Source organism: Bos mutus, chromosome 2, assembly GCF_027580195.1.
Source record: "Bos mutus isolate GX-2022 chromosome 2, NWIPB_WYAK_1.1, whole genome shotgun sequence".
NCBI lineage: Eukaryota > Metazoa > Chordata > Mammalia > Artiodactyla > Bovidae > Bos > Bos mutus.
The window spans coordinates 45948358-45963801 of record NC_091618.1 but is presented as its reverse complement, the minus strand read 5'-3'; the positions used below and the strand labels follow the sequence as shown (position 1 = coordinate 45963801).

The following is a 15444-nucleotide window of genomic DNA, read 5'->3' as shown; positions in this document are numbered from 1 at the left end:
AGGCACCATTCTAGGAACTGAGGATTAGTGGCAAGGAAAGCAGCAGACAAAAATCCCTCCCTTCACTGAGCTTATCAGGTTGAATGATTATAAGTCAGTGTAGAAACATAAAGTGTTAGGCAGGTTGTTGAGCCTTTAAGTAGAGCAGGCTCTGAGAAGTTGGCATTTGGAGAAAGACTGGGAGGACGTAGGGAAGTGAGCTGTGTGGATATCTGGTAAAGAGCTTTCTAAGAAGGGAAAAGATGGAGTGCAAAGACCCTGAAGTGGGAGAAATCTGGCCTGTTAAGAAACAGTATGCAGTCCAGTGTCACTGGAGCTACATGATGGCGAGAAGGAACAGAGGGAGACGAGGCAAGGGGAAAGAGCCACCAGCAGGCAGAACAGTCCCTAGCCCAAAACAGGACCGGGGAAATTCATGTTTCCACCATGCATGTATGTTAGTCGCTTCAGTCGTGTCCAACTCTTTGCAACCCCATACACTGTAGCCTGCCACGCTCCAGCCAGAATATAAAAACCCTGTTAATACACAGAGATTACTCAGCAGTGGGAGAAAACTAGCCCTAGATCAAGACTGCTGTAATTTTGCCTAAGAAAGCTTAAAAACCAAGGCTTGAAAAATCAAACTGTTTCCAAGTAACTTCTTTTTTTCAAAAAAAAGGTTTTGTGTGTGTGTATGTGTTTTGTTTTGTTTTGTTTTTTAGTTTTTATTGTTTATTCAGCTGTGCTGGGTCTTTGTTGCTGCAAGGAGGCTTTCTCTAGTTGCAGCGAGTGGCGGCTCCTCTGTAGCTGCTGTGCGTGGACTTCTCATTGCGGTGGCTTCTCTTGTTTTGGAGCACGGGTTCTGGGGCTCATAGGCTTTAGTAGTTGTGACATGTGGGCTCAGTAGTTGTTGGCTCCTGAGCTCTAGGGCACAAGCTCAGTAGTTGTGGTACATGGGCTTAGTTGTCCCCTGGCATGTGAGATCTTCCTGGGTAAGGGATTGAACTCCTGTCCTCTGCATTGGCAGACAGATTCTTTACCACTGAGCCACCAGGGAAGCCCATTTCCAAGTAACTTTACTGAATCCCAGAACAAAGGTTAATGATATTTAAAGAAGTACAAAAGTATTCAGCACCTAGTAAGGTAAAGGTCACAAAGGCTGGCATCCAATAAAAAAATCACCAGACATGCAAATAAGCAAGAAAATATGACCATGCATCAGGAGCAAAATAAATTAATTGAAATAGCCCCAGAAATGACACAGTGATAGAATTAGTAGTCAAGCTCATTAAAGCCATTCTTACAACACACTGAGTCTACATCATACCAAAGTCCACCCGTTTACCCTGCGGGACATTATGACTGCTTGCCCAACAAAGCTGACGTCCTGCCTGGGCTCTACGATGTCATGCCATGCTTTCAGAATGGCTAATCTTTTCCCAAACATGTCCATTCTGAATCCAAATTAAATTCACAGTGGAAGAAGAACCACAAGGCAGTTTGGGGGTTTGAACAATTTCCCTTCTGATACCTCCTTTATGGAAGCGCTATAGTCTGTTCCAGAAAAAAAGTTCCTAGAGAGGCTGTGGGGGTGAGGTAAATACACTCAGAGTTTTAAGGAAAGACTTGAACTCACAGTTCCCAAGAGGCAGTATTGTAGTTTTCAGGGTCTAAATGGAAGAATCTGGCATTTTACTGTTTAAGGCCCATTTGTTGTTAGAGCCTTAAGAGAAGTGCAAGGCATTTAACACTGAAGATCTCACAGTATATTGTTCATATATTTGTTCAGATCTGGCTCTAAAAAGACAGCAATGGCTTTCTTTTTTCAGAGAGTTCTAAAATCCTTTTTGACAGTGAATCCAGCAAACTCAGCTTTGTGTGTATGTGTGCTAAGTTGCTTCAGTCGTGTCTGACTCTTCATGACCCCAAGGACTGTAGCCGGCCAGGCTCTTCGGTCCATGGGATTTTCCAGGCAAGAATACTGGAGTGCGTTGCCATTTTCTCCTGCAGGGGATCTTCCTGACCCAGAGATTGAACCCGTGACTCCTGCGGCTCCTGAACTGCAGGCAGATTCTTTACTGCTGAGCCACTGGGGAAGCCCTAACTCAGCTTTAGCTCTTTTGTTTTTCAATGGTTTGGGGAAAATTATCATAGATTCCATTTTATTGAGAATGTATCATTTTAGCAATGTATTTGTTAGAGGCTAATTCCACAGGAAAAATGAAAAAGCTTACCTCTTTTGTCTTTCTAAGCTCCTCTAATTGCAAGGTATCCCTTTCATGTTGTTTTAAGAGCTCCTAAAAAGAATTTTATTTAGAAAAGGTCAGCAATTGGGGTTCTGGCACTTCTTTCAGAAAATTAAGAAAGCCAGAATATGATTCAGGGATGCAATATTCACAAAAGTTCAGACGTTGCTCTAATAAAGCACACATTACAAAGTAGTGACATGACATGTTGAAGTTAAATGATGAAAATCTTACTCCTTCTCAACCTTAGTGTATCAAGAAGTATTAAAAGCAGTCATATTTTCATTAAAGAGTTTTCTTTTGTTAGGGTACAGATTTAATGCTGTTAAATATCCAATTCTCCACAAACCGAGCTTTACATTCATTGCAATCCCACTTAAAATACCACTAGGCTTTCTTGACAAGATAATTATAAAATTTATATAGAAATTCAAAGGCTGAAGAAGAACCAAAATAACCTTGAAAAGCAAGAGCAAAGTTGGAAGATTTTTTTTTCTCCCTGATTTCAAGCTACAGAAATTAAGACATTGTTTTGTTGGCCTAAATATAGACAGATAGTTGAATGGAACAGAATGGAGAGAGTTTGCCCCCTACTCCCTCAAATACAACAAAGACATCAAGGTAACTTAATGGAGAAAGGGAGATTTTTTTCACCAAATCATTCTGAAACAATGAATATAAATATGGAAAAAATGACCTAAGACCTTTAATATAAAAAAAATTATTCAAAATGGATCACAGAATCATAAATGCTAAACTTATGAAACTTTTTAAAAACTAGAATATCTTCATGTTCTTGGAATAGGCAACAGTTTCAGAGGTGACAAAAAGCTATTACCATACAAGGAAAAAGTCGATAACCAACTTTTCATCGAAAGTAAAATTTTTGCATGTGGAGAGACAATGTGAGCAAAATGAAAAGGCAAACCACAGAATTCACAGCATGTATATCTGACAAAGAACCGTATTCATAGTATAAAAAGTACTCCTACGTACCAATTATAAAAAGGTAAATAACGCAATTTCTTTTTAACTGGCAAAAAACTTGAACCGAACTTCACAAAAGAAGACATATAAATGGTCCAATAACCATATGAAAATTTGCCTGACATAATTAGTCATCAGGGAAACTAAAATAATAATGAAATAGCACTTTATACCTATTGCTGTGCTGTGTTGTGCTCAGAAGCTTCTGTCGTGTCCAACTCTTTGTAATCTGATGGACTGTAGCCAGCCAGGCTCCTCTGGCCATGGGATTCTCCAGGCAAGAATACTGGAGTGGGTTTCCATGCCCTCTTCCAGGGTCATACGCATTGAAATAGCCAAAAGTAAAAGATCAGCAATACTCAGAAATTCGCTGGCAGTCCAGTAGTTAGGACTCCACACTTACTGAGGGCCTGAGGGCCTGGGTTCAATCCTTGGTCAGGGAACAAAGATCCATGGTGCAACCAAAAAACAAAATTAAAAAAAAAAAAAGCTTCTTAAGGAAAAGATTAGTAATATTAATTGTTGTTGATGATATAGAACAACTGGAATTCTCATATAGTTGAGGTGCAAGAGAAAAATGTCACAACTTCTGTGGAAAATATCTTAGAACTTTGTTATAAATCCCTACATTAGAGTCCAGTAATAACACATCTAGGTATATATTCATGAGAAAGGAGAGAGTAAGTCTACAAAAATAGTTACACATGGTATTTATAGAAGCTTTGTTTGTAAAAATCAAAAAATAGAACCAATCAAAATCTCCAAAAACAGAAAAATGGTGAACACATTGTGTTATATTCCTACAAATAAATACTACTGTGCAATAAAAGGAAAAAACTACTGATACGAACAATGGATAAATTTCACAGAAATAATTGAGGGGAAAGAAGCTATGCAACAAAGTGCATACACTGTATGATTCCATTTATATGAAGTTTAAAAACAGGTGGAACTAATCCATAGTTGTTTCGCCTGTTCACTTGCTCCTTGGAAGAAAAGCTATGACCAACCTAGACAGCATATTAAAAAGCAGAGACGTTACTTTGCTGACAAAGGCCTATCTAGTGAAAGTTGTGGTTTTTCGAGTAGTCATGTGTGGATGTGAGAGTTGGACCATAAAGAAAGCTGAATGCTGAAGAATTGATGCTTTTGAACTGTGGTGTTGAAGAAGACTCTTGAGAGTCCATTGGACTGCAAGGAGCCAAACCAGTCAATCATAAAGGAAATCAGTCCTAAATATTCATTGGAAGGACTGATGCTGAAGCTGAAACTCCAACACTTTGGCCACCTGATGCAAAGAACTGACTCCTTAGAAAAGACCCTGATGCTGGGGAAGATTGGAGGCGGGAGGAGAAGGGGACGGCAGAGGATGAGATGGTTGGATGACATCACCACCTTGATGGTCATGAGTTTAAGAAAGCTCCAGGAGTTGGTGATGGACAGGGAAGTATGGCGTACTGTAGTTCATGGGGTTGCAAAGAGCTGGACATGACTGAGCGATTGAACTAGACTGAACTAAATCTATAGTTATATGAATAAAAAGAGTGGTTGTCTTGGGGCAGGTTTTGAGGTAGATAGGGGTTAGCTGCGAAGGGGCACAGGCATGCTTTCTGGGTTGATGAAATGTTCTAGGTCTTGATTTGGATGTTGGTTACATGGGGCTTTCCTGGTGGCTCAGATGGTAAAGAATCTGCCTGCGATACAGGAGACCTGGATTCCATCCCTGGGTCGGGAAGATCCCCTGGAGAAGGGAGTGGTTACCCCCTCCAGTAGTCTTGCCTGGAGAATTCCATGGTCAGAAGAGCTTGGTGGGCTACATTCCATGGGGTCGCAAAGAGCTGAACACGCCTGAGCAACTAACACTTGACTTCACTACATGGATGAACATGTTTGTCAAAACTCACCAAACATGAGTTGTACGTGTCCTGACTTGCTCAGTTTAGTTTGCAACACTGCCATTTCTCTTCAGTTACAGTCAAGGATGAGAAGATCATTCAGAAACTGAGATTTTGGCAAATAGGGAACTGTGGGCTTTGTATATGGTTTAGCATTCTATTATTTCCTATAAATTACAATTTTCATTCCAATAATCCTGTGGTAAGACTGTCTAGATAAAGAACCACATAATGACAGTCTGCTTGCAGAAGTTTCCAGGGAAGCTGGAAAAGTAGGACCACACCCCACCCAAAAACAAAGAGTTTACCTCATTACAGAGGCACCCCTGGGAACTGGACATCCCACCCAGACTGCACATTCAACCACTGATGTATTTGCACTGAGTTACCTCCTTCTCCTGATTGAAGTTCTCAAAGATAGCTGTGTAGGACTCGTTTATTTTCTTCCTTTCTTCTTCTGATTCTAACTCAAACTTTCTGGTTATCTTATGTTCTGTGGAGATGAGGAAATGATATATATGGGTAAATGTGGGAAAAATAAACACACAAAGAAAACCAGAATATCTGAAGATAGTAGAAATTCCAGACTGGGTCTTTGTGTGATCCAGGTCCTTTCAGCCTGGTGTTTAACCTCTGACGCTCACCTGGAGATGCCTGAGAATGAGGTGGATATGGCGATGGTTCTCCATCACATCAGCCGCATGCACTTCTAGTGCATGCATGTGTGCTAAGTTGCTTCAGTTTTTTCTGACTCTTTGTGACTGTATGGACTGTAGTCCTCCAAGTTCCTCTGTCCATGGGATTCTCCAGGCAAGAATAGAATACTGGAGTGGGTTGCCATGCCCTCTTCTAGGGGATCTTCCCCACCCAGGGATCAAACCTGTGTCTTATGTCTCCTCCATCAGCAGGTGGGTTCTTTACCCTTAGAGCCACCTGGGAAGCCCCTTATTTCTAATACCTCTGGTTCTTTTTGTGTAGTTTATTTTGGATCTGTTATTTATTATTTTAAACATTGCCTCTGCTGAATTAATCACTATGTTTTCTTGGATACGCGAATCCTAAAATACAGTTCTTGGGTAACATGACTTTTCCAGCAATAAAATGTATTCTGTACTTAGCCCTGAGGCAGAGCTAGGCTTAATCATTTTGAGGGGCTGGAAGAGCTGCCAATAGAACTGTAATACTAAACAGGATGATGGACAGGTGAAGGTCTCACACAAATCTCTTCTTCAGCATCGTGGTGCTGGGGTTGGGTAGGGAGGCAAACCATGGGATCACAAGATAAGTCTGGACTAAGGTACACTGTGAGCAGCTAATGTCTGGTCTTCCAAAACCAGCTGTAGCATCTTAGCACAGACTTTGACAACATGGCATAGTTGTAGTATGAGTAGCTGGGAGTCTGGGCAATGACCTGGGCTGCTGCTGCTGCTGCTGCTGCTGCTGCATCTTATCAGTCGTGTCCAACTCTGTGTGACCCCATAGATGGCAGCCCACTGGGCTCACCCATCCCTGGGATTCTCCAGGCAAGAACACTGGAGTGGGTTGCCATTTGCTTCTCCAATGCACGAAAGGGTAAAGGGAAAGTGAAGTCGCTCAGTTGTGTCCTACTCTTAGTGACCCCATGGACTTCAGCTTACCAGACTCCTCCCTCCATGGGATTTTCCAAGCAAGAGTACTGGAGTGGGGTGCCATTGCCTTCTCCAACGACCTGGTCTACACCAAGATTCCAGGAAAGCCTCAAGCAGGAGCAGCCCCCATGCCCCATTTCCCAGCTTTGACTCCAGGGTCTTCAAGCTATCTCCTGGTTATCCAGGGAGGGAAGGGACTTGAGGATGAGCTTTCCCAGGGAGTATTTGCATTTAATGAGCGGTTCACTAGTCAGCTAAATCAGATCTGAATTGGGTTGGGCTAGGATGTGGAATAAGTTTATAGAGGTCCTACTTCTGCCTCAACTAGTCCTCTAGGTCAGGAAGCAGAAACTTCAGAGATTTCCCTCTCCTTTTTCCATTTATGAAAAAGCTCAGTGCAGGTAGGAGAGTCTCCTATAGGGCACTTTGTGTGATCCAGGCTCTGTACTAAGTGTTGGAAATGTTAAGAATACACAGCAGTATATGAATATATCAAATCAACATGCTGTACACTTAATCTCAAAAAAATACCTCAATTGAAAAATACATCAAACATGGCTTCCTTTGGAGGGGACATGGCAGTATAAAGACTCTGCATGTAATGGATCATGTTGCCCCTCTCCCAAAAAGTGAGTATTTGGAACTAATTCAGGAGCCTTTTTTTTTTTTTCCTGGAACTTCAGACAAGTCTGCAATCCTACAGATGTCCCCAAGCTCAGTCCAGCTCATGATTGCCAAACTTGCAACCAGAGAGTTCTGGATGGTACAGTTTAGTCCCTTGGGTGGTTAAACACTCTAAAAGACTCTATCCTGTTGCACTTGAAGTCTCCAGACACTTTCCATTCAGGAGTCCAGCCCTACAGCACATCATCTTTCAAGACTCCAAGGCCACCTTTCTCGAGTCGAGATCAACATTAATGCCAGTTTCTTGGGGCATCTGTCATCAAAAAGTCCAAAGTTTCTGAACTCACTTTGCTGTAACAGTATCCTTTCCCGTTCCAGCTTCTCATCCTTCTCCCACTCTGCCTTCTTCTTTGACCACTTGTCCTCCATTTCATCATAAATGCTGTCCTATTGGGGGGACAAAGGTACCATGAAGAAAAGCATCCTGAAAGGCTGCACCCCAGCCTGAGGCCCAGTACTGAGCTCTCTGCAGCTTCCCTTACCGCAGCCCCTGGCTGTGGGCCTCCATACATTAACTGGTGGGCTTTGATTCCAGCCCTGGGACCCAAGACCCTAAAGATCAAAGCAGACTCTGCGTGGTATTTGCCCTATTGGAATGGGGCTTCCTTTGAAGACAGGCAGTTGAGTACACTGCATGTGTTCATGCCAGCTCCCTCTGAATCATGAATTACTCATCAATAGCACAGTAGGAAACAAGGGAAATATCAAGATGCTAATTTTTTAAATCAACTGTCCTTGTTTGCCTGGGACTGAGCTGTTTCCTGGGACTCCAGACTATCAAGGCTGAACATTGGGAAGTCCCTGGCCACCCAGGACCCATAGTAGGGGCTTGCTGTCCCAGCCCTCCCTCGTCCACTTCCCGTTTCCTACTCTCTCATCCCCCTAGAATGAAGCTGTGCCCTAATTCTGGCTTCCTGGGCTCCCATCAAACTAGCTGACAAATGGATGGGCTGTGTTGTGGGGTGCCCCCTGCTCCACTTGCTGAAGTTAGTGCAGAGTGATACAGCCTTTTTGGATGGCAATTTGGTCAAATGCGTCGAAGACCTTTCAAATGTTTCTTCCTTTTGACCCAGTGTTCTGCTAAAATTAAAGATATTACAAAGTACAGATCTTAAAAAGTGGTTTTCTTTAGAGTGGCGATAGTTCTTTTGGCTGTTGCTGTTGTTGATTTTTGAATTTCTTAAAAAAAAAACACAACAAGCAGGTATTACTTTGTTCATGACAAACATATTCATCAATGGACTCTTTTAGGGTCCAGAGGCCAAACTGTCCTGCAAGGATGCCATAAAAGTCCGTAGGTTCACTTTTCTCCCTGGGTGCAGTGAGGGCCACTTAGGTTCAAGGAGACAGGGGTTCAGGAAATTATTTTCCGGGTAAGCACTCTAGATTCATCTCAACATCATCAGCCAAGAAGGAGCCTTGCTTCTCTCTCTTAATCCACCAAGGAGCTCTGAATCTCACCTGATATATATGAAACATATTCTTCAAATATTTATATTCTTTTCCCATCTCCTCTGAGAACAAAAGGAAAACAACAGAGTCGAGTCATCATTATTCCTCTGAAATACATGATTTCAAATTCATGTGAGAGCCCTCCTGCACACCATCCACACCTTGAACTCATCCCATCAGTGGTGAAACCATGGTGCTGCCTCAGCAGGCATACTGGAAGCTTATCAGAAATCAGATGCCTGGACCCCACCCTGAACCCACTGAGTCAAGGTCTCAGAGGCAAGGCTCAGTATCTGTTGATAATATGATGTCAGGTGATTCTGAGGCACCCCCAAATCTGAGAACTAATCCCTGGGAGCAAACCTACAACTGAAGGTAAAAGAGAAGCAAAACCTTCTGTCATTTTAAAATAACTTTCCTAGTGTATCCTGGTTTTGAAAACAATTATCTTTTATTTAAGACAAAAATCTTTTCTTTAGAAAATTGGAAAACTGGCAAGGTATTAATACTAATATCATTTTTTTTAATTGGAGGCTAATTACTTTACAATATTGTATTGGCTTTGCCATACATCAACATGAATCTGCCACGGGTGTTCACGTGTTCCCAATCCTCAACCCCTCTCCCACCTCCCTCCCCGTACTATCCCTTTGGGTCATCCCAGTGCACCAGCCCTGAGCATCCTGTATCCTGCATCGAACCTGGACTGGTGATTCGTTTCTTTTATGACTAATATCATCTTTTAAAAATATAACATAAAAAGGGAAAAATTTCTCCTTCTCCCTGTAGAGATTACTCTATAAACTCAGAATTCTGAATGATGCACACTTTGCCCTTCCCAAGGGCAGCATAAACAGTGGGATAAGTGGCCTGCACAACCCTTATAGGTTATAAAGTCATACAAATCACAGTGTGCCTGTTAGCATTTGATGAAGCACCATTATTTTACCAGTGAGGAAACTTGCTGAATTGGAACAGTATTATATTTGTAGAACTTTTAAATATTTTTTAAAAAGTGCTTTCATATTCTTACCACTGTGATAAAGGCAGGTATTATTGTCCTCAATTCCTAGGTGGGGATACTGAGACTCAATGAGGTGAAGGGACTTGTTCAAACCCCAAAACTTGGCTGTAGATCCTTCTAACTTCTTGGGGTAGAGAGGTTGTTTGTTGATATGGTTTGCCTTTTTTCAGTTTCATTCTCAATCACTCCCTCTTCCTGGGCTTTAAAAGCAAACTTCAAAAGTCTACCCAGAGTGCAGCCATGGCCATGGGAATTCCTTTGCTCTGGATCTGCATGGTCAGCCTCTGCCCCCTTCCTAGGGTCACCTCCCAAAACCTTACCTAGTTTGTCCTGGGCAGCCAACTTTTCTGCCTTCAAGGCTGCTTTGTAGTTTTTCTCCAACTCACTGAGTTGTGCTGCGTGAGCTTCCTCGAGCTTCCTGTGGGGCCCCAGGAGAAGGCCACAGTCACCTGCAGAAGGTTCACCTGATCTCAGCTCCCCTCCTCATGCAGGCAGCTGGTGGGCAGGCAGTGGGGCCCTCACTTCCTGACACATTCTTCTGGCGTCCATCCAGAAACGATTGAGGAGACCTCTGTTTTCACCATCCACTATTTTGAATGGAGTCTTCGGGGGGCCATAGACTACCCCCAACAACAGGGTCTTTGCTTACAGCAAAGAAACTGTGAGCTGATTAACACCCAGGATAATTTTAGAGCCTAAGTTCTTGCCAGGCTCCATTCCAGGAGGCAGATGTTGGCAGTGTTCAAGAAGGGCATTAAAACACAGGGCTGTAGGAGCTGTCAAGCCAAGAAAAGACCTGGAGGAACCTTAAATACATACTGGTAAGTACAAGAAGTCAGTCTGAAAAGCCTACAGGCTGTATGATTCCAACTATATGAGATTCTGGAAAAGTCACATCTATAGAAGTGGTCAAAAGATCAGTGGTTTCCAGAGATTAGTGGGGAGACGGCAATGAACAGGCAGAGCCCAGAGGATTTTTAGGGCAGTGAGATTATTCTGTATGATATTGTAATGGTGGATACATGACATTAAACATTTATCAAAACCCATAGAATCTGAAGTATCAAGAGTGACTTCCCTGATGATCCGATGGTTGGGAACCTGCCTCCAAAGCAGGGGACACGGGTTCAATCCTTGGTCAGGGAACTAAGATCCCCCATGTTTGGGGGAAATCAAGGCCGAGTACCACAACTAGAGAGGCTCTTTCACTGCAACTAGAGAAAGCCTGCATGCAGCAATGAAAACCCAGCACAGCCAAAAGAAAAAAAAAAAAAGGAGTGAACCCTAACATAAACTAAGACTTTGGGAGCAGGCTCATTGATTGTAACAAATACCCCTTGGTGGTGGGGCAGGACGTCAATGATGACGAAGGCTGTGCAGGTGTGGGGCCAGGGGGTATGTGGAAATTCTCTGTCCTTTATGTTTTACTGTGAATCTAAAAAATAGTCTATTAATAAGTAAGTTAATTAATTAATTTTAAAAAATTAAAAGCAAGTTTGCAACACTTATGAGGACTTCTCTCCAGCAGGACTAAGAAAGGGACTTTGTGGGTCTTCACTTTCACACAGACAACACATTTCCTTTTTCTTCCCCTTGGTTTGTCTCTGCAGCTCTGGCTCCTGCCCTCCCATACTTTCTTCCCATTTTGTCCAGCCTTGAGCTAGCAGCCAAGACGGTTAGAGGAGAGGGGAGGAAGAAGAGGGGGGCAGGGAGAGACTGGGCTGAGAACAATAGTAGTTTACCACGGAAATCTCATAGAGAACTGAAAATTGTTTCTTCTTAGCAATCAACTGAAAGGGAGATTATAACTGAAATAACTGGATGATAAAGTACAAAGTCAGGAATAACCTCTGTGCTATGTTTCAGTGGCCTCAGATCGAATCATCCTGCTCTCCAAAGACATGTCTCTTATCTCCCACCCCCACTTGCCACCCCACTGTCTGAAATCCCAGTGAACTGAAATCTCGCAAGGATGCAGGAACCTTAGGACCTGCAGTATACAGGAACTTGTGCCAGAGAGCATACCTCGTCTTGCTTTCAAAGTTCTTCTGCATCTCGGCACAGCGGAGATCCATTTCATTAGAGAGCTGGAAATGAGGCCAGGCCAGTATTAACAAGACAGGAATGAGGACCCCCCTCTCACTTCAACTTGCAACTTCTGAGAAGCCTTCTCATTCATGGGGTACCCCCCCCACTCCCTTGATCTCTCCCACATAGTTACTGAAGGAATGAAACAATTCTTGCCTCTATGTCAGTTGGTTGCATGGAAACCATTCCTTTAGCTGTTTTTTTTTTTTTCTCTTTGACTGGATGTAATCTCTATAAGACTCTTGAGAGTCCCTTGGACTGCAAGGAGATCCAACCAGTCCATTCTGAAGGAGATCAGCCCTGGGATTTCTTTGGAAGGAATGATGCTGAAGCTGAAACTCCAGTACTTTGGCCACCTCATGCGAAGAGTTGACTCATTAGAAAAGACTCTGATGCTGGGAGGGATTGGGGGCAGGAGGAGAAGGGGACGACGGAGGATGAGATGGCTGGATGGCATCACTGACTCGATGGACGTGAGTCTGAGTGAACTCCGGGAGTAGGTGATGGACAGGGAGGCCTGGCGTGCTGCGATTCATGGGGTCGCAAAGAGTCGGACACGACTGAGCGACTGAACTGAACTGAACTGAACCGAATCTCTATAAGGTCATGGCCTTTGGATCTGGGGATATGTAACTCAATTGAGCAATCATTTATTGTGCAAAAGGCTTGACCTGGAAACATCAAACAGGCCTAAGACTCAGGCCCTGTCTTTGATGAACTTAAAGACCATGTTAATAAGTCCTTGGCAGAATGACTGTGTTTCCAGAGGCAAGGAGTGCTCAGTTGTAGGTGACCCTCTGTTCTAACACATTGGGTCCTCTGGCTGGTGTCTCAGGAGGAATGGACACTGCCAGCTGGGATAAGGGTTGGGGGGCCAGGACTTCTCCCCTCTGTGCAGTCACACAACAATGTGGGGTGATGGGAGGAATGTGAGAATTACAATGTAAAGTCTCTCCATCGAAATAATCTCTAAATATGTCTTCAGTAGGGCCAGTGTTTTGAAAGCTTGTGTTTTGCCCAATAAACCACCAAGGTTGAGTTGAGTGATCTCACGCAAATTATTTAACTTCCTGAGTCTCAATTTCCTCTCTGTAGAAGGTGACCACAGAAACAAAACCACAAAAAGGTTTTCAGAGAAATACAGAGATGAATCACCAGAAGGGAAGGTCTCAGCCTCAGTCCTAGGCTGGGTCTCTATAGGATTCAGACACACCTGGGGTTGCCTGCTGGGAAGTCACCCTTCACACGTGGGTTCCAGTAACAGCAAGCATGGCGCAGGTTGGGGGTGGGGGGAGGAATGAGCGGATGGGAAAGAGATGTAAGTGTCGCTCTGGTTTATCACTCCAGCTCAGGACACCAGGCACCCCTGCTTGGGGTGGGGAAGAAGAGTCCTTGGTAAAGCAGATGGTAAAATCTAAAGGGAGTGTCACCACAATCCCCAGGAGACACAAAGAGTGCAAAGTGAAATCAACCGATTCAGGAGAGTGGGCTTCAGCAGTTTCAACAGCAACAGGAAGTGGGACTGGAGGCTTCTGGGTAGTTTTTGAGCAAAACTAAAGTACTGGTCATGCTGGTGCCATTAGCAAGAGTTTCAGCAAGGTCTGAAATTAATCTCACCATATGGCATAGTGGGCTCTGGTGGAAACTGTTGGTGCCCCCTAGTGGAGCAACCCACTCCAGTACTCTTGGCTGGAAAATCCCATGGATGGAGGAGCATGGTAGGCTACAGTCCATGGGGTCGTAAAGACTTGGAGCAACTTCACTTTCTTTCTTGCCTAGTGGAAAAGATAGTGGCATTGAGCATGCCAGAGATGCCCAGGGAGCTCCTGGAAATTGACTTAGGCCTGAAGATCAAACCAGTTAGTCTCGAAAGGAAATCAACCCTGAATATTTATTGTAAGGACTGACGCTGAAGCTGAAGCTCCAATAACTTGGTCACCTGATGCAAACAGCCAACTCATTGAAAAAGGCCCTGATGCTGGGAAAGATTGAGAGCAGGATGAGAAGGGGACGACAGAGGATGAGATGGTTGGGTGGCATCATCAACTCAATGGACATGAGTTTGAGCAAGTTCCGGAAGATAGTGATGGACAGGGAAACCTGATATGCTGCAGATAAATGGGATTGCAAAGAGTTGGACATGACTGAGCAACTGAACAACAATTAGAGGAAGGACTTGAGTTCTTGGCAGTTATGGATGAGGATGGAGTCAGAGAAATACGACGGGGTGACCACAGTCTTATCTGAAGAGCTGTTGCTTGGGCAACCTGGCTCCCATGAGCCAGGGACTTGGCCCCTTGCCTGGAACATAGCAGGTGATCTGAAGCTATTGGTCTTTCCCTTTCCCATAGCTCACTCAAGGACCACTCACCAACTTTTGGGCAGAACGATGGTCTCTGTTCATTTGCTCTATGATCACTGTCAGCTCTGAGATCTGTTCTTTGAGGTCAGCAATGATATCAGTCCTGCGGAACAAGTAACCCATCACCCACAGAGCTTCCAGGCTGTGCTGGCCAGGGCTCTCCCTGAGCATGGCTTGCTGGCCTGGTGAGAGCCAGGCTGTGTTCTGGACACTTCCTCCATCATCATGGGGTAGGGATGCAGGGGCAGAGGGTGGGCTGAGAGAAGGAAATTTGGCAGTAGGGTTGTTGAGCTCAGACACAGCCCTTTTGGGTAGACTGGCCAGAAGCGAGTAGGGGTAATTTGGTGACTCACTAGATTAGAAGAGAAAGAGCCAGATGTCAGAAATCTATTAGGGTTTGACCTTGACTCAGTAAAGATAGTTGAAATGGAGGAGGGAGAAGATCAGAGGATTAGGAAATGAGTTGAGGAGAATAGAATTGATGCTGACAGTGACTCACAGACAAGGAATGTACTGGAAACAGGACAAAGAAGGGATTTAAGATTGTGGCTTTCAGAATAGATTATGGATTTTTGTGTTTCTGGAAGAAAGTGAAAATGTTAGTCACTCAGTTTTGTCCAACTCTTTGTGACCCCATGGATTGTAGCCCACCAGGCTCCTCTGTCCACAGAATTCTCCAGGCAAGGATACTGGAGTGGGTTGCCATACCCTTCTCCAGGGGATCTTCCTGACTCAGGGATTGAACCCAGGTTTCCTGCATTGCTGGCAGACTCTTTACTGACTAAGGGAAGACCTGAATGGTCTTCACAGACAAGCAATGGGCTGAAAACAGGACAAAGAAGGGATTTTAGAGTGTGGCTTTCAGAATAGATTATGGATGTTTGTGTTTCTTGGGCCTCCATGAAATCTGTAAGATTATTCAGCTCTCTTTGATTGAGCTGGGGTAAACAGGGTGGCAGGCAGTGCAGCAGAGATGAGGTCCTTAATTCAACAGGTCGAGAAAAGAAGAGAGGATGTAGGAGGAGATGGGGAAAGAGGAGATATGAGTTAGAGATTCAGGAAGTAGAATGAAAAGGATGTGGGGACTGACTTTACATGG

At 43.9% G+C, this 15444-nt stretch overlaps 1 protein-coding gene across 1 annotated transcript in view; it reads right to left on the bottom strand.

Annotated features, from left to right (window-relative positions):
- FLACC1 (flagellum associated containing coiled-coil domains 1) overlaps positions 1-15444 on the bottom strand; it is a 38525-nt gene that overhangs the window by 10348 nt on the left and 12733 nt on the right. Inside the window, exons 6-12 of the mRNA XM_005904241.3 lie at positions 14355-14448; positions 11921-11982; positions 10216-10313; positions 8881-8933; positions 7707-7806; positions 5497-5600; positions 2214-2276 (exon numbers count right to left, since the gene is read on the bottom strand). Coding sequence (XP_005904303.1) covers positions 2214-2276; positions 5497-5600; positions 7707-7806; positions 8881-8933; positions 10216-10313; positions 11921-11982; positions 14355-14448 — 574 coding nt within the window. The remainder of the gene's footprint in view (positions 1-2213; positions 2277-5496; positions 5601-7706; positions 7807-8880; positions 8934-10215; positions 10314-11920; positions 11983-14354; positions 14449-15444) is intronic.